Source organism: Benincasa hispida, chromosome 5 (genome assembly GCF_009727055.1).
Source record: "Benincasa hispida cultivar B227 chromosome 5, ASM972705v1, whole genome shotgun sequence".
Lineage (NCBI taxonomy): Eukaryota > Viridiplantae > Streptophyta > Magnoliopsida > Cucurbitales > Cucurbitaceae > Benincasa > Benincasa hispida.
Genome location: NC_052353.1, coordinates 56,606,153 through 56,624,298, shown reverse-complemented (window position 1 = coordinate 56,624,298; position 18,146 = coordinate 56,606,153). Strand labels below are relative to the sequence as shown.

At 32.6% G+C, this 18,146-nt stretch overlaps 2 protein-coding genes across 3 annotated transcripts; one reads left to right on the top strand and one right to left on the bottom strand.

The window, feature by feature from the left end:
- The first annotated feature begins 5,422 nt into the window (after nt 1–5,422).
- On the top strand, nt 5,423–9,052 carry LOC120078232 (NADP-dependent D-sorbitol-6-phosphate dehydrogenase-like). The gene is made up of 6 exons (XM_039032454.1): nt 5,423–5,675; nt 6,567–6,661; nt 7,136–7,253; nt 7,373–7,505; nt 8,220–8,439; nt 8,545–9,052. Exons 1-6 carry the CDS (start codon nt 5,543–5,545, stop codon nt 8,773–8,775), a joined length of 930 nt encoding a protein of 309 aa, XP_038888382.1. The 5' UTR covers nt 5,423–5,542; the 3' UTR covers nt 8,776–9,052.
- Nucleotides 9,053–10,552: 1,500 nt separating this feature from the next.
- On the bottom strand, nt 10,553–15,047 carry LOC120078230 (polyprenol reductase 2). 2 transcript variants are annotated; one of them, XM_039032452.1, is made up of 7 exons: nt 14,541–15,047; nt 12,939–13,288; nt 12,214–12,448; nt 11,753–11,851; nt 11,585–11,656; nt 11,392–11,429; nt 10,553–10,931 (listed from the first exon to the last, which is right to left on the bottom strand). In XM_039032452.1, exons 1-7 carry the CDS (start codon nt 14,694–14,696, stop codon nt 10,814–10,816), a joined length of 1,068 nt encoding a protein of 355 aa, XP_038888380.1. In that variant the 5' UTR covers nt 14,697–15,047; the 3' UTR covers nt 10,553–10,813. The 2 variants fall into 2 exon arrangements, with proteins under 2 accessions (XP_038888380.1, XP_038888381.1); XM_039032453.1 differs by lacking the exon at nt 10,553–10,931 and having other exon boundaries at nt 11,085–11,429; nt 14,541–15,043.
- Between the last annotated feature and the right edge of the window lie 3,099 nt (nt 15,048–18,146).

Genomic DNA, 18,146 nt, shown 5'->3' with positions numbered 1-18,146 from the left:
TAGACGACCAGGGTGTTGCTGGACGATTGCTTGTTGTTCTAACGAGAGCGCGAGGAGTCCGTTCGTGGAGAGAGCGAGATTTCAAGTGATGAAAGTCTTCAACTGGTAAGTTTACTCGTTCTCTTGTTTTTTTATCTCTAAGTATGTTGGTAATTTAGTAGTTTAATGCATATCTGTATGTGTGAATGTAAATGTGGAATTTCTGTCACAACGTTTTGGAAAGATCCGCTTCTGCTCAGAGGTACTCTTGTATAAGAGTTCCTTCACAAGTGTCTTCAAATGAAGACAACACTTAGCCATGCAAAAGTTGGTATTTCCCCAAATATTGGATATTTCCACTAACTTGGTCAAAGTTTGACTCTCAAAGTCCAAAGTCAACAAATTTGACTTTTTGATTTTTAAAAATTAAAAAAATCAACAATTTGACTTCCATTATTTTTTACCTAGTCAACAAATTGACTTTTAATGCAATTATGACCAAATCCATTTAATTTCAAAAATTAATTTTAATAATCAATTTTAAAAATAAAATAATATTAAATAATTAATTAAACAATTTAATTAATTTAATTTAATATAAATCCAACACTAATCCCAATTTATATGAATCTCTATTCATAATCTTGATATTTAAATCTTATTTAAATATCTCTTATTTTCTCTCTCTTTATGTTTAATTCACGATTAAAAATTAGGTTAAATATATTGTATATATTTAATGTTTTGCTCCAAAAACTGAATTTGAACACTTCAAATGTATTCGTCACACTGTTCAAAGGTTTAGTCCGATATGAGCTAGTAGGGGGACCTCATGAACCTATAGATCATGGGCTCCAACAATCCGCGATTAACCGGCTAAACTCTTTAACCTAATTAACCACGATTCGTTAACTACCAGGTCACTCCACTAAAGCCCAATAGTTGCACTACACTCACTGTAGATATATTGTGTCCACTCGATATAACCATGATTAGTAAGTCAACCTTTCACACATTGTTTGTAATAATGATTTAGTCAAATATTGTTTTACCCCTGAGATTACATCTTGCTCCTTAAGTCCCACTGATTCTCTAATGAACAATTGATTTGTGATCCAATCATTAAACCGAGTCCCTCTCGGGTCAATGAGAAGGTGGGGTCCATTGTTTAAGACCCGAAGTCAGCACTTAAGGGAACGACCTCTCTACTATCCCTACAAGAAGGTAGGAGTGAATTCCATCATGCACCCTATGTCCCCAGCTATCTACCCGGTCTTACCCCTGAAATAGGAGGCTTATTGAGCCGGTGCTATTGAGCCAACCCTCTGATGACATGCAGAAATGCATGTCATCTTATGCCTTTTACTTATAATTATGAAGGTGTTAAGCAAAATATGCGTCAATCATGATAAGAATTCACGAGAATATGAGCTTGCGCCGATTAGCATGTTGAATCTCAGCTAACCCGTTATTTTTCATTATTATGCGTTCAATGTTCTATTTTTGTAGCTAATGCAGGAAATGAACGCGAACGCGGAAACCAAACCACCGCATAAACGACTGCATGCGGAGAAACACTTCATCACAAAGGCAAACGCATCGATCAACGCATGGATGTTGCGGTAATCAGCCGTATGCATCCATCGCATGAAAGTTGCACTTGTCAAGCGATTGCGGTCATCATGTAAAGTTGCGGTATTAAGCGAATGTGGTCATTGAATGATTGCGGCTATGCGACAATGCATGCTAATGGGATCTACGCAATGTTGGTGGAATGAACACATCAATGCATCTACCTCGAGAAAAACCAAAAGATGATGTTGACATTTCACCTACTACGCCGTTGGTGGCAGAGGTTTAGAAAGGACGAACGCGCCAAACGTCAAACTCAGAGTAGTCCAATTAATGCCATCGGCGATCTAAGCTCTATAAATAGAAGCCGATGAGCTGAAATTCAGGTGATCCGAAGATTATCCCTCCATCCGGGGATTTTCCTCGTGATCCAGACAACTGCGTGAAAAGATGGCAGAGAGTTCTTCACCTCCTTCATCCCTTCCGAGTGATGATTGGACCCTTCGACCGGAGTTAGATCTTGAGAGAGTCAGCTCCTCCCCCATCCATGGTACCATCGGCAGCCTAGACGCACATCCGCTGGAAACAAGTCTCTGCTTCCAGCCGGTCATTTCTTTTTTCTTTCTTTCTTATATTGCATTGTATGACATCTTGGAATTCGTTTCATTACCTCAACCTCTTGAGGTGTCTTAGGACACTGTCCCTTAGACAGATGAATTCTATGCCTGAAAGGTAACATACCTTTCTTGAAATCTTTCATTTTATATCGAGACAACATCTTGTCTTTATAAGATGCCTAAGACAAGGCTATCATTCTATTTTTGTTGTTCCGAACGATTCAAATCCCAATAACATATTGTGCTTCTCCCAAATCCTTCATTTGGAATTGCGTGGCTAGCCATGTCTTAATGTTAACAAGAAATTCTACTTCATTCCCAATGAGTAGAATATCATCAACATAGAACCAGAAAAGCTACAGTTTTTTTGACAACCTTCTTGTAAAAACAAGGTTCGTCAACATTCTGTTCAAAACCATAAGAATTGATTGAGATATCAAATCTCGGTTCCAGGATCAAGACACCTGTTTTAGCCTATAAATAGATCTATTAAGCTTACAAACCTTTTGCTCTTGACCCTGCCCAATAAACCCCTCTAATTGAGATATATAGATACTCTCTTCAAGATAGCCATTCAAAAAAGTTGTCTTGACATCCATTTACCAGATTTCATAATCATAAAAAGTGGAAATGGACAAGAGTATCCTAATCGACTTGATCATGGAAATCGTAGAGAAGGTTTCTTCATATTCCTCCCCTTCTCTTTGGGAAAATCCTTTTGCCACGAGTCTAACATTATAGATCTGTACCTTACCAGCTTGGTCTCGTTTTCTCTTGTAGATCCATTTACAACCAATGGATTTTACCTCTTCTGGTTGATCTACAAGATCCCCAACTGAATTGAAGTATATTGACTCCATTTCAGGTCCATGGATTTTATCCACTGGTTTTTATCTACATCACTCATTGTTTGTTTAAAAATCAATGGACCCTCAAAGTCATTATCAGGTATGACGACCTAAGTTTCAGTTAAACCCATGTATCGGTTAGACTGTTGCACAACTCTCCCACTACGTCGAGGTATTCTCAACTCTTGAAAAGAATGTGAAGTACCAATTCCATCAACAACTCTTGTTGAAGAACCTGCTCGATCAACAACTCTTGTTGATCTATCTGTAGTTTCTCTGGTTATCTCACTTAATACTAGCTTACTGCGAAGTTGATGATTTTTAATGTGGTCTTCCTATAGGAATGTTGCATTTGTTGACACAAATATTTTATCTTTTTGAGGATCATAAAAGAAACCACCTTTTGTCTTTTTGGGATAGCCTACAAATAGGCATACCTTTGAACGGCGTTTCAACTTCTTTGGATTTTGCACCTACACATGTGTTGGGTATCCCCAAATCCTAAAATAACTCCAGTTCACACTTATCTTTCTATCATGATACAAGATTCTATTTGGATTAACTTAGGAAAAAAAAATTTAAAAGTCATTTTCATTTAAACACTTTTGATAAGAACTATTTGAAATAAAAACGCTCATGTATTTGACGACTCTTTCACAAAATTATTTTTATATACGAGTTTGTTTGGTTTTTTTATATGCTAAAAGTTTTTTTATTAATGTCAAATTACTATAAAGAACGACTATAGTGGTTGGATGTGACCGAAGTTAGCTGAGGTGGCCATTGTCGGAGGTCGGAGTTGGCCAACGGGGCATTAGTGGTGATCACAAACACTGATGGATATAGTGTATAAAATATCGATAGTATATAAAATTGGTCCCACAAACACTGAGTTGAGTTCATAATAGCAACTCATACCCACACCACCAAACACCCCTATTACCTACAAAATTCAATTTCATACTTTAATATAATATCGAGTTTAGAATAATTTCCAAGTGTTTAAGTAAAAAAAAGTCATTTTGGGAAAAATCAAGTGTTTGACAACCACTCAAAATAGGTTTTGAAAAAATGAGTTTACAAAGTAAGTTGGTTTAGAATAAACACTTGAAACCATTTTTTTTTTTAAATAATAATTTTGAGTATTTAATGGTAATTTCTCCATAATTCCTCACTTCCACTATGTTGTTGTGGCTACCACTGCCTTTTGCCAATCATCTCCTGTGGCCACCACTAACAACCTACTCCGACTACCATCATTGGTGGACCACCTCTGGTCAACTCTAGCTACCACCGCCAATGACCACCTTTGGTCAACTCCACTACCTCTGACAAACTCTGGCCACAACTCTGTCGATCGTCATTAGCCAACTCCAGCCACCACCTCGAACAAGTCCCCTACCACCTTTAGTGATCGTCGTGGGCTATCTTTGTTACTCTTAATTTGACACTAATAAAAACACTTTTAATATATAAAAAACTAAATAAATTTGTATATAAAAACATGTTTAAAAAAGGGATGTCAAATACATATGTATTTTTATTTTAAGAAGTTTTTATCAAAAGCGTGTAAATGAAAATAAATTTTTATAAAATATTTTTTTAAAATCATTCCAAACATGCCCTAGATAGTAATTTTCAAAAGTCTTAATTCTCAACAAAATTATTGTAATATGTAACAAAATCATTAACCAATTATTGATGGTTTAACATAGGGGTATTCGTGGGTTGGGTTGGGTTGGGTTGGGTTGGGTTGAAACACTTTTTAGACCCAATCTATTCATTCAAGTTGTAAATTTTTTCAGCTTAAGCAACTCTTTTTAAATAATGAAATCGACCCAACCCAACCCAACTCTAAAAATTTTAGGTAAGGTTGGGTTAGGTTACTTGGATCATTATTCAAAATTTTGTTTTAAAAAGAAGTAATATGTTGATATGGAAAAGGATTTGGTTAATTATCTTCAAGTTTTGAAATAAGATTAGCAAATTAATTTTAATTATATTATGAAACACTAATTTTCATAGTGTTAAAAAAATTGTTGTAAATCATATTGTTGGATAATTAAAAAAAAAAAAACATACTTTTTAATATTAATAATGAGTTCCAATTAGATGAAGTTGGCTATTTTTTGTGAACCCATGAACCAACTCAAATCATAAAGTCTTCATTTATTTGAACTCAATCCAACTTAAATCGCACGATTGGATTGGTCGGATCATCTGGTTTTTTTAACCTTTTATTGTAACTAAAGTGTGGGATGAGAGAATTGAACCTACCCGAGGTTAATAGTACTTTTCTCTTTAAAATCCAAGAATGGACCCCATCCCCTAAAAAATCCGTCAAGCAATTATTACATCACCTTGTACGGCGACGTTTTGGTGTGGAAGCCGGCATTTATCTGCAGAAAAAGGGAGAAAAACAAAATCTCAAAAAGGAGAGAGCTTAAAATTACAAAGATCTCAAGCAAAAGCTTAGCAGTTGTGGAAGCAGAACCAGTTGAATTGATTAAAAAGCTCCGATCATAAATGGCGATAACTCTTAACAATGGCTTCAAGATGCCGCAAATTGGGCTAGGAGTTTGGCGTATGGAGAAGCAACAAGTCAGAGACCTCATTATCAACGCCATTAAGATTGGTTATCGCCATTTTGACTGCGCCGGTACCGTCTCTTCTGGCTTCAATCAATTTCTTCTACATTTCTCAGTTTCTCTTGCTTTTTATTTCCTTTCTCTTGTTTCTTCTGTTGATATTATCATCTTTTTCTTCCATGAGACTGGATTTGTTTTCATTTTCTTTGAGTATTACTTAGAAATCAAGACGAGATCATGGAAGATCTCCGATTCTAGGTCGATTTTTCGTTTATTTTCTTGAGTTCGATTAATGGAGTTCTTACAGACATTTAACTCTGATTGAATTCTTTATTGAGTTAAAGGATTTTGAAAAACAAGTGGATTATGCAGCTTTTTTCAGTCCTTACATATTCAAACTTGAATTCAACTGCTTAGTCTAAAGGTTGAGTATGGTTTGAATATATGAATTAGTGTTTAGCACTTTTTGTATAACTTTTTTTCTTTAAAGGTTAAGGTTGACTTCTTATTCTTAAACGTTTCTAATTAAAGAATTGACATCAAACATTCTCCAGTCATATCTGGCAATTATAATTGTGGGTGAAGTTTCAATAATGACCACATTAAAGTATTAATGTATTAGTGTTAGATATTATAATTGAATTTACCTTCAGCCATTCGCTTAAGTTTTTGGGTCAATCAATGATTTAAGATAGTATCAGAGTAGGTTACTTTAGGATGTCTTAGATTCAAGTCCCTGCAATGCTATTTCCTCCCCATTTAATATTCATTTCCACTTGTTTGGCTTGACTCTTCTTCATATTTCGAGCCCACAAGTTAGGGGAGTGTTAGATATTATAATTAAATTTACCTTCACCCATCAGCTTAAACTTTTGGATCAATTGGTGATTTAAGAATTAGGAAATTTTGCCTGCGGAAAACTTGAGTGGCTTAGTTTTGTAATCGGTGTTGTTTTCTTGCAGCTGATTACAAAAATGAAGCTGAAGTTGGGGAGGCACTAGCAGAAGCTTTTAAGAGTGGACTTGTCAAGAGGGAAGAACTTTTCATTACCACAAAAGTGAGTTTGATTTTGAATTCTTATTGTTTGCGTTTAAATCCTTCTTGAAGTTCAATCAGTTGGAGCTTACGGATGAGTTTGGTATGATTTTTGAAGGACAAAAATGCCTTTAGCCAATTATATTTTCATGAAGGAGAGTGATTGAAAATTTTAAAATCTGCTTTTAAAAAAAACACTTAACCCATTTGGTAACCATTTGGTTGTTGGTTTTTTAAAATTAAGTTTATTTTCTCATTTTTTTTAAAGCTACCTTTTCTAATTTTAAAAAAATGACTTGATTTTGTGAAAATATTGATAGAACGTAGATAACAAAGCAAGAATTTAATGGTGAAAGGGGTGTTTATAGGTATAATTTTCAAAACCTATAAACCAAAAATCAAATGGTTACTGACATGGCCTTGATTAGAGTTTCTGACCAAAGTAATCCCAAAGTCAAGTTTAAATCATTGTTGTTGGCTTTCATGACAATTGCAGCTCTGGAATTCAGACCATGGACATGTTCTTGGGGCTTGCAAGGACAGCTTGAAGAAGCTTCAACTAGAATATTTGGATCTGTACCTGGTGCACTTCCCAGTTGCTGTAAAGCATACAGGTACTGTTCGTTGATTGTCATCTGTAAATATCGCCCCTTTGTCATGCCTGTTCATCAAATGAATTCTCATTTTCCTTACTTTTTTTTTTCTTTCCTTTTTTCAATTCTATTATTTAAAGGAGTGGGTAATACTAGCAGTGAATTGGCTGAAGATGGGGTGTTGGACATTGATACAACCATATCTTTAGAAACCACTTGGCATGCCATGGAAGATTTGGTTTCTGCTGGTTTAGTTCGCAGTATTGGGATCAGGTATTGCAACTTTGATATTCTCAAGACAAAAATATTATTTCTTTTTACTAATTCACTCTAACTTTTAAGTTTTTAACTACATATGGGCTAAATTACAAGTTTAGTCTCTGAACTTTGACGTTTCTGTCTATTTAGTAGTCTCTACATATTTAAAAACATATAACAAGTCTCGAAATTTACAATTTTGTGTCTAATAAGTTTCTGATAAATTGAAATTCATAAAAATCAACTAATCTATTAGATATAAATTTGAATTTTTTGTCTAGTAGAATCTTGAACTCTTAATGTTATATGTAATAGATTCGTGAATTTTTAAAAAATTGAAAGTTTAGGGACAATCAAAATAATTTAACTATTTTTCTCATAAGCTTTTTACCAGCTACTGCGAACAGTTATTTCCACATGTACTTCTATGATTTATTTGATCTGTTTATACTATGATCCATACATATTCTCTCTTTACCAATTTTAGAAACATGTATCAAGTTAATATTGATTCTCAAAGGAATATTCTACTTACATCCGAAGCACTTTTGAAATATTAGAACTAAACAGTAAATTTCTTTGCTTAATTATGAAGCACATTTATTGAAATCCTGATGACATGAATAGTTTGGAAGGAAACTATTCTGGTAAAAGTACCCCATGCTCGTCTTTAAGATTTGTTGCTGATCAATGTTGAACATTATATTCTCATGGATCAATTCCTTGCAGCAATTACGACATCTTTTTGACCAGAGACTGTTTAGCGTATTCAAAAGTGAAGCCTGCTGTGAACCAAATCGAAATGCATCCTTACTTTCAAAGAGAATCTCTTGTTAAATTTTGCCAAAAGCATGGGGTTTGTGTCACAGCTCATACTCCTTTAGGGGGTGCTGCTGCTAACAATGAATGGTTTGGTACAGTTTCTTGTCTGGAAGATCCAGTTCTTCAAGTGAGTTAGCTCTTTCCCCTTTCGAGAACAACTGAAATCAATAGTTTCCAGTTTCAAAATACAATTTTTGTAGACAATTCTCATCTATGGCCTCTTTCTTGTCAGGCACTTGCCAAGAAATATGGGAAGAGTGCTGCTCAAATTGCCCTCAGGTGGGGTATTCAAAGGAACACCATCGTGATACCGAAGACGTCAAAACTCGAGAGATTGGAAGAGAATTTCCAAGTTTTTGATTTTCAGCTTGCGAAAGAGGACATGGATCTGATCAACGGAATCGACAGGAAATATCGAACAAACCAACCTGCCAGGTTCTGGGGCATAGATTTATATGCTTAGATAGTTATGAACTCTCTATAACTCCTCTTATAATTGCTTCTTAAAACTAATACCTAGCATCTGTTGCTGAAATGGATAATAATGCTTTAAGGCTAAACTCTTGAACTGTTTCTTCTGTCTTGTGTTCTGTTGTGTTCCCTAAAAAGCAGTAAAAACTTCCACTGTCATGTTGGTTCCTTTAGGCCCGTTTGATTACATTCTCGATTCTTTCATGTTTTCCTTTGACAATTACTTGTTAAAGATGGAACAAAAGAAACAGTTTTTTTTTCTCCTTTTCTTTCCTCGACCCTTTTTTTAGCTTGTCATTGTCATTTCTACAAAATTAGTAATGGGGGAGAGATTTTCCAAAGGGAACAACAATGTGAGGATTCTTATGTCTGACACAGATCATTTTCTCTTTTAAAAAATTTATGCTGGTCTTGTTTTTGTTTTTTCAACGGTTGTTTTTTTCGCTTGTCATTGTTCATTTCTATAAGTGAAAGAGATCTAACCCGATATTTTTTTTCACTAGAAAAACAATGTCGGTCTTCAAATGCTAAAATCATCTTGTTTCCCTTTAATTCTGAAAATGTTAAAATGGTAAGAATCGTCCAAAAGAAGAGTGGTAATGGTAATTATACCCTCAAATTTTCAATAGTAAAAATTGAATCCTTAAACTTATACGAATGTTAAAATTGAACTCTCAAACTTATCATAATTGTAGAAAGGGTATAATCGCTCATGTTTGGAGTAAGCCACATGAATTTACAATGGGTGGCAAATCCGAAATGTATAATTAGAAGTTTATCTTCAACGTATGTAAAATTGTAGATATGGCAAAATTTTTAAATTTAAATTTTTGTTTATTCCATATACCAATTTTGCCCTTTTAACGAACCTATGTTTTTGGTATATCGGTCAATTAATATACCATATTTAAAACAAATTAGTTGTGTATTTTTTCCATTGATTTGTAAACTTTTTGCATCTTTGGTTTGTAGCAATATGAGATGTTATTCACTTTAATTTTTATATTTGTTACATTTCTTTTATCCCGATTGTAGTTTTTTTTTCTTTTTAAATTATGTTGTTTTTCATTTTTAAGTACAAATGTACAATAAGTCGGAGAGATTCAACCTAAAACTCATTAACACTTAGTTTAATAGGCTCATTTTTATAATTTGACCGTGTTTGAAATAAATAGAGATTGTTTTTCAATAAAATTATTTTTTACTTTTTTAAAAACACTTAAATAACTAGTCATTTTCAATCGTGTATCAATAGAATATCAAGTATATCAAATGCGTATCAGTAGTGTATCAAATATATATCAATAGTATATGAAGGGTATCAAGTGTATCGAGTGGTTTGAGCCCGTTTCTGCTATTTTTGCAAAAGTAATAAATCATGGATATGGATCTAATTTTTTAAACTTATTTTATCAAATCTGCAAGAAGTCCTAATAAAAATTAGACCTCCAAATGATAAAAACTTATTTTTAGAAATATAAGTTTTATGACCTTTTGCTTACCTCATCACATAATGAAACGTAGTGCTCTACTGTTGTATACTGATGTTGATAATCAATTTTTTCTCGATTATCGCTACTAGCACAGAAAAGAAATATCCTACTTTTGTGATTCATTAGTGCAATTATCGATAAACTTTAATATAAGGTAGATACCAAAAGAAGAAATTTAAAAATAAAAGTAATATCTAGACTGAATTTTCAAAACCTAATGATTAACTTTAAGTTTTATAAAAGTAAGTCCTAAAATAAAAATAAGAAAATTGGGCCTTGTCAAATGAACAATTGGTACAATTAAACTTGTAACCATAACAGATTTTGCTATTTTATTCTCGGAATTTGAATAGATAACAAAGTTTCTCCACTAATAAAGTTTAGTCAGTTTGATGAAAACCATCTTTTTTTAGAGACATTTAGAAGTGATTTTGAAAATATTAAAATCGTTCAAATGAATTCAAAATATGCTTTTATAATCGTTCAAAATCAATTTTAGTGGTAAGAAAATCATGTTTAAAAGTATAAACTCAAGCATTAAACTGATTTTGTATTATTTACGATATGTTTTTGAAGTGATTTTAACCTTTTTAAGATCACTTCAGCATGAATTTTCAGACATCTGAGGCAGGCAGATGATTCAAAGTTGATTTTCCTGGCCAAAAGCAACACCAAATGGTTATGGAGAAATGATTTGAACCTCTGACCAGTTGAACTACAATTTGACATTTGAAACTAGCTTTTGAAAATCAAAATAGACTGACCCAAATCCATAAAAATCAAAATCAAACCAATCCATCATTTGCAATTTTACACCAAAAAATCCAAGCAGGTTAGAGAACTTATTTATCAATTTTTTCTGTTTCCATGAGCAACCTATTAATAATTGAATGAGCCTTCAGGCCTACCAAATATGAGGGCTATCAACTCCAGTGCATATGCATAAACTCTATACAGCATCATTATCATTACCTTATAGAATTCAAAATAAGCAACCTAACTGATTATGATGACACAGTAAGTAGAGTTATTGAAAATATCACATGGCTCAATATATATATGGTATAATAGCAAATCGGTTTCTAGGATAATTATTGAATTTATGAAAATACCACCTATGAGTTTCTGCTGCTGCAAAGGCCAGATTTACCACCTGCAAACACCCAACAGAAGATTATTCACCTTCTCCATCATCAGTTCCACATTTGGTTATGGAGGTTGAAACTGTAAGCTACAATTATAAAGAAACAGGAGGACAGAGCAAACTGCATTTTAATTCTCTTAATAAATAAGATTCTCATTTCTCACCACAAATCCAAAAAGTAGCCAGATTGTGATGTCTTCTCCTCCACTAGCAACCACAAGGCCACCATATATAACCTGAGGAAGAGAAAGAAAACTATCAGTAATGGGTAAGAGTTAGTGATAAGAAAACTTGCAGTTAGTCCACTGCAAGTTCATGAGGGAGAAACTTACCATCTCAGCAAGATAGTGAGGAGAAGACACGATTCCAAACCAATCACCATGAGGAATTCTATATTCTTCAGATTGTTCTCTACGTACCCGCAGTGAGCCCTAAACAAATCAACCTCGCGTATCAGTGAAATGAATCTAGGATTTGAGTTGACAATATGGTGGCATTCGTCGAGAAAGTTCACATAAATACCCAATTATGAACATTTTTAGATTCTAATGAAGAACAAAAAGGATCATTGTTTTTTCAATAATTTTATTTGTACTTTTTGTCTGATGAGAAACTTTTTGAACGTATTCGAGAATTAAAGGTTCTAATACAAAGCATTTTTGTATTGTTGAAGAATCTGTTAATAATGAGGATCAGAGAACATAGTGAACTAAAGACTGTTTCAAATTCCATCATCGAGGTAATAAAGCTGATATCTGAATAAACAATTTATGACTGAAGATGTGTATCGTACTAGAATCTGATGGCAACGACACTGATGAATCCAACCCCAAAAGAATAAAGCTGCACCAATCCACTGACACCACCCTAAATTTGATAGTGGAATCACAGCATCCAACAGGCTAACTTCAACATCAGGCATGTGCCTTTTTCCTTGAACAACAAACTGAGCTAACCCACTTGCGGCAAAGTGATACACTTCTGGAATACAATTGCTACAAAGTGATAGAGGAGCTGCTGTATAGAAACTAACCATAGAAAATAAAAGAAATCAGCATACCAATCCTCTAGGCATAAGGATCGAACTATAACAATAACAATGAATCACCAAAATAGCATTTATCCATTAAAAAAGGAGGGGAAAAAAGGCACCTAGCATGATGAAGCATACTACATTCTTATTACGAAAAACGAAATAAGTAGAAATTAATATAAAAAAAGTAAATTCAAATTGAACCAGAAAGTATTTCCATCCTTTTTTCTTTGCAATGAGATAATTGAGATCAGGATAGCACACCCAAAGGACTATTTTGGATGTAGAATGCAATTTTTTTAGTACAAGTGTAATACATTTGCATTCGTAATCACAACACCAAGATTTTCAATCTTGATTCTAGCACTAAGTCTTTCCACAGCATATTAAAACAAGGCCCAAAATACCAAAAACTAGCCATACTAAAACCAGTGGATATATATTGCAACAAAACCAACTAAAGAGAGATTCAAAATGGTACTTACAACAAGCCAGTTAAATATCCAAGGATATGCATCCGAGCCGAGAGACTATATTTGAAAACATATATTGTTTCATAAAGACGTCTCAAAACTTGAACTTCCATTAATAAAAGCAGAAAAACAGCTTTCCAGACCAGGAATCTGTGTTCCCTCCGAGACGAATGAGATTTTTGCCAGGAAAACAAACTTGAACCTCCAGTCAACTGACTGGTAATGGCAGGAAAGTTAAATGGCTCTGAGATTTCTGGGGTTGATACATATGCATACATCCAAGTTGTTCCTAGCAACAAGGTTGTCCAGATAACAGCCAACACATAAAAGTGGCAGAAGAATTTCTGAGGTACAGTGAATTTCTGACATTGAAAAACATAAGTAAATAGGAGCATAAAATTTCAGAAAACGTTAAACTACAAATTTAATTCCTAAGTTTAGATGGTTATGTTAATTGTATTCTACATTTCAAGAAATTTAACTTGTGTCGTGGAACTTACAATTTTGGTTCTATTAAGTCCATGTCAAATACTCACGAACAATGATTTAACATGATGTAATGGTCTAGAGCCTCATCAAATTTTTGGTATACCCTTCTCCCTCATCTTATCTAGTTGACCTACTACCTTGTCCCACTTCATTACCACACAAATCAGCACTTATTAATCCAGTCAGAATGTAAAGTTAACATTAAAAAATCAGTATAAAAAGTTGACTTATAAGAATCAAAATCCAACGTTAATGACATAATGACAACTTTGTAAACTCAGACTAAGTATTAACTGTGCGGCTAATCGCTATATAGATTGGAATTCCTCCCATAGTGTTTTTTGGTGGGGTCTTTGGAGGAAAGAAACAAGAGATATTTGGCTAAATTACAAATTTGGTCCTTATGATTTTGAGAAAGCTAGAATTTATTCTGTATAGTTTTAAAAGTTATAATTTAGTTCTTATAGTTTAATAAAACCTCATAAATAATCCCTATGGTTTGATAAAATCCTCATAAATAGTCCCTAGTACTCAATTCTAACTTCCTCCAAACCATAAGAACCAAATTTACAATTTAAGCTAGATATTTTTAGAGACCCTTTTATAAACTTCATGTCTATCTGAGTTTCCGTGTGTAAAGTTTTTTTAAAGTATTCTTTCAGATCTTATTTTGCTTGGCGAGAGACCTTTCCGAACCTAGTTTTTTTTTTTTTCCTCCTTTTTTTGATAATATGTGGATGGGAGAATCGAACAACTCTGACTTCGAGATTGATAGTACAAACACCATATCCGGTTGAGTTACGTTCATTTTGGCCATTTTCTAAGCTAGTTGGGCTCCTCTCGGAGTGTTCTTTTTTACTCCTCATCATATTCTATCATTATTTTCTAAACTTCGAAAAAATCCCTCCCATAGTTTAAATTTTCAATTCTCCTCTACGACTAAAATCGAAAGAATACATAGATTCCCTCCATCCAATACCCACAATGAAAATCGTAATTCAAAAGCTCTGCAACACTTTTAACTGCTATTCGATTATCTCAAGCACCAAACAGATATTCTAACCAGAGAGGCTCAGGAAATAAAGATAATCAAGCACATCGACAATTGAGAATTCGATCTCTTACCTTGGAAGACGATTGCAAGATCTTCCCTCTCTTCGCAAACCCCAAGAGAATTCCACGGAACCAATTCAGTCTAGAGAACGGTAAGAAAGCTACAACTACAGGCAATATTCCTGCAATCCAAGCAGCTCTGAGAAGCCAAACAATTCCCAGCTCCATTTCGCTGAAAATACAGACAGAATTTGGTCGAATAAGCTAGATTTTCGCCGTATTCCCGAGGAATGAATCGTTCTTCGTCTGAAATGAAAGTAAAACCGAAGAGAAGTGGGTTGAGGCAGGGAAAAGATGAATTAGGGGAAGTTTAACAGAAGGAAAGGAACTGTGAATCGTCATTTTGAAAGGCTCGAGGCGTGATCGGGAGAATTTCTTTGGGAAATGAAAATATAGATGCTAAGATCGCCGCCGGTTCCACAGGTGTTTCGGCGGTTTCCACCGTCATGGTGACTGCTGTTTACTGTATAATAATTTGGATAATTGTAAAAAAAAAAATAGAACTCTAATTTATATTTTGAGAGATAATTGTATAGACTGTGGAAAAAAGCACAAAATAGATTTTGCTACACATTTTAAAGCCAAAATTTTTGCCATTCGACGTTACCAAAATACTTTTTGTTTTGCTTTCATTTTGTGATTACTAATTTCGTAATTACTAACACACTCATATATCAATTAAGTTATATTTTGTGATTATTAATATACTCATATATCAATTAAGTTATTTTTATTTTAGCAAAATAATTAGGCTGTAAATAGCCTTTTTTTTTTTCTTTTTTTTTTTTTTGCTTTAACTAGCCTTAATAGTGAATAGGTAGATAAGGGAATGAAAATAACTAACACAGTGTAACTCTAATTTGAAATCACGTTATAACAAAATAAGTATAGCTCAACTGATTTATACTATCGAGCTCGAGATTAGAGATTAAATTCTCCTATTCCACATGTTTGTCAATATATATAGAAGAATGGATTGGACGACAACATAACATGTACATAGAATAACCTTAAATGGATCAAACTATAAAGAGCCTCAAACTATTCAATCTATCTTGACTTTTGAATACTATATGTCACTACTTTTTATGGTACAAATACCACATATGACTAAAGATCACCCAAGTAATGTCTAAACCCAATTATTAAAGGCAAGGATAAAGGATTGTAGAATAAGTAAAAATCTTTTTCAATTGTCTCAATAACTAAACTAGATCAAAATGAAGAATCTAAATAGATTCTAAATGAGACATGAAAAATAAAGGAGTTAGAATTGCTCAATAAATGAAATACTTAAGTTTAAGGTTTTCCTTTGAGTGACAGTTATCTAACTTGAGTTAGTTAGGGGGATAAGAATGATTTTGTTCAAAAAAAAAAAGAAACAAAATAATTTTTTTTTTTTTGAAAAAAAAAACTTCATAACTTTGAATTTAATTGAAAAGAAAAAATTGTTTTAAATTATAGACTAATTGATTATATAATCTATGGATCTATTTGACATTAATTAGAATTCTATATATAACTTTGAAGTTCTTCGAGACGTACAAAGAGAAAACTTCTTATTTGATTCTTGGGGGAATTGTTAATTTATATCTATCCCAATGAGTCATTTATCAAATCATTACTATTGATGTTCAATCCCGAAAAGAAGGAAGAGATCTTTGTAAAGTGGAAATTTATATTCTTGCTATTCTATATTTATTTGAAAATGGTGCTCAACCTGTAAGCGGTTTATTCGATCTAATTGTACCACATAATCCACTAAAAGGTGTTGCAAGTTAGTTATTTTAGCTCCATGCTTCCGTTCTCTCAAATCAAAATTCAATATAAAAAAAAAAAACTTTACTTAACTTAGAACTTAAAAAATGAGTTCTTTGATTTGTAACAAAAAAAAAATAATTATTATTTAGGTGATAGAAATCAAAGTGAAAATTCAAAGAGTGAGTTTTTCTTTGGTAACATAAGATTAAATTGTAGAAAGAATCATGCGGATAAGGTTTTTTACCAAAACAAAACAAAAGAGCAAATTATTTCTTCCGCAAAATTTGGCAAGGAGAATAAAATGAATTACATGCTCCCTTCTTAACATTACATGTCTATATATAGTTCAACTATAGCAAATAGTGGCATAAAGTCTTTAGTTTTACTAAGAATCCTTGTTGTTGGATCAGAATATAACTAACTTTTGGAATTTTATACAAAGATTTTTATGAAATTTTATTTTAAAAAATGATAAGACAAGATAATAACTAAAATAATGCAAAAGTCCATTATGGTACATATATTTCATCTCGAAAGATGAGTAAGTTCATTCATTTAATCTGACATTCCTCATTCTTTTTCTATATATACTCATGTAGATATTACTTAGTATAATTATAAGATACCTTTTATAACCATCAATAAATAACAGGTAAAAATATTAATGTAACAAATAATATATATCAATAAATCCTGGGCAAATTCAATAATCAGATTCATTGATATTTTTGGTGCAGTAGATGTTATTACATATACAATCATACTCAATTCGATGAAATTGTTTGATCTTAAAGGAGATCTTCTATAATTTCGAACATGAGAGGTTATTTTTTAGTTTCATCCAATCATTAATTAGTTGATTATTTTTAGATAATTGAAAACAAGAAATATAAATCTGTCTATCATCCACACCAGAAAAAATGAAGTTGTTTTAAAAAAATAATCATCAAGGGAGTCGCAGTGACCAGGCCTAAGCAACTGCTTACCAAAAATACCAGGTCTTCGCAAAGTCGCAAGACCATGTATGCTTTTGCACTAGTGTTTATGTTTCAAGTAGTCCATAGGAAAAACAAGATAAAAGAAAGATCATGCAAAGGTATAACACACCTTATATACCTATGTAAATTGATAGCAACATCCATAAATATAAATATATATATCTATGCTTTTATTTATTAGTTATCTAGATTAATAAAAAATTTATTTTTTATTTAACTCTGTTCATTCTTTAAAAAATCGAATTAGACTTGATAGATTATTGCGATGTGATTTGTTAGTTCGTTGTCATCATTAATATGGGTTAGTCAAACTCGAACTTGAAACTAGTCGAATGGAGTAGATAATTTACTTTTAAAAGAATAGGTAAAGAAAATCCCTCCCATTTTTCATTGCACACAAATTTACCTATGTATACATCTAAATCATAGTTACTTTCCTAGGCACAATTCTAATTTAAAAAGTGGAATATTTAGAAAAATGAGTAACAATAACAATTATGATACCACTAAAGAACTAATAATATGAATTTTGAAAATTCTTATCACTTGAACTGAAACCATTAAATACTTCCAGTTAACTTTTTTTAGCTGTTCTGATATCAATATCGACATCGGCATCAAATATATATAACTTGATGTTATGTTAGTCTTCAAAACAAAAATGACTAGGATTTCGTTTGAGATTGTTATGCCTTTTAAAATAATTATTGATAGTTGTACTTAGAAAAATATGCTGTCATATAAAAGTATATTAATATTTGGTAAATTTCAAATTAAAAAAAAAATTGATAACAATGTTTAGTAAGTAAGTTTGTTGTAATTTCTATAATGACCAAATCAGACATATTAGTATATTATT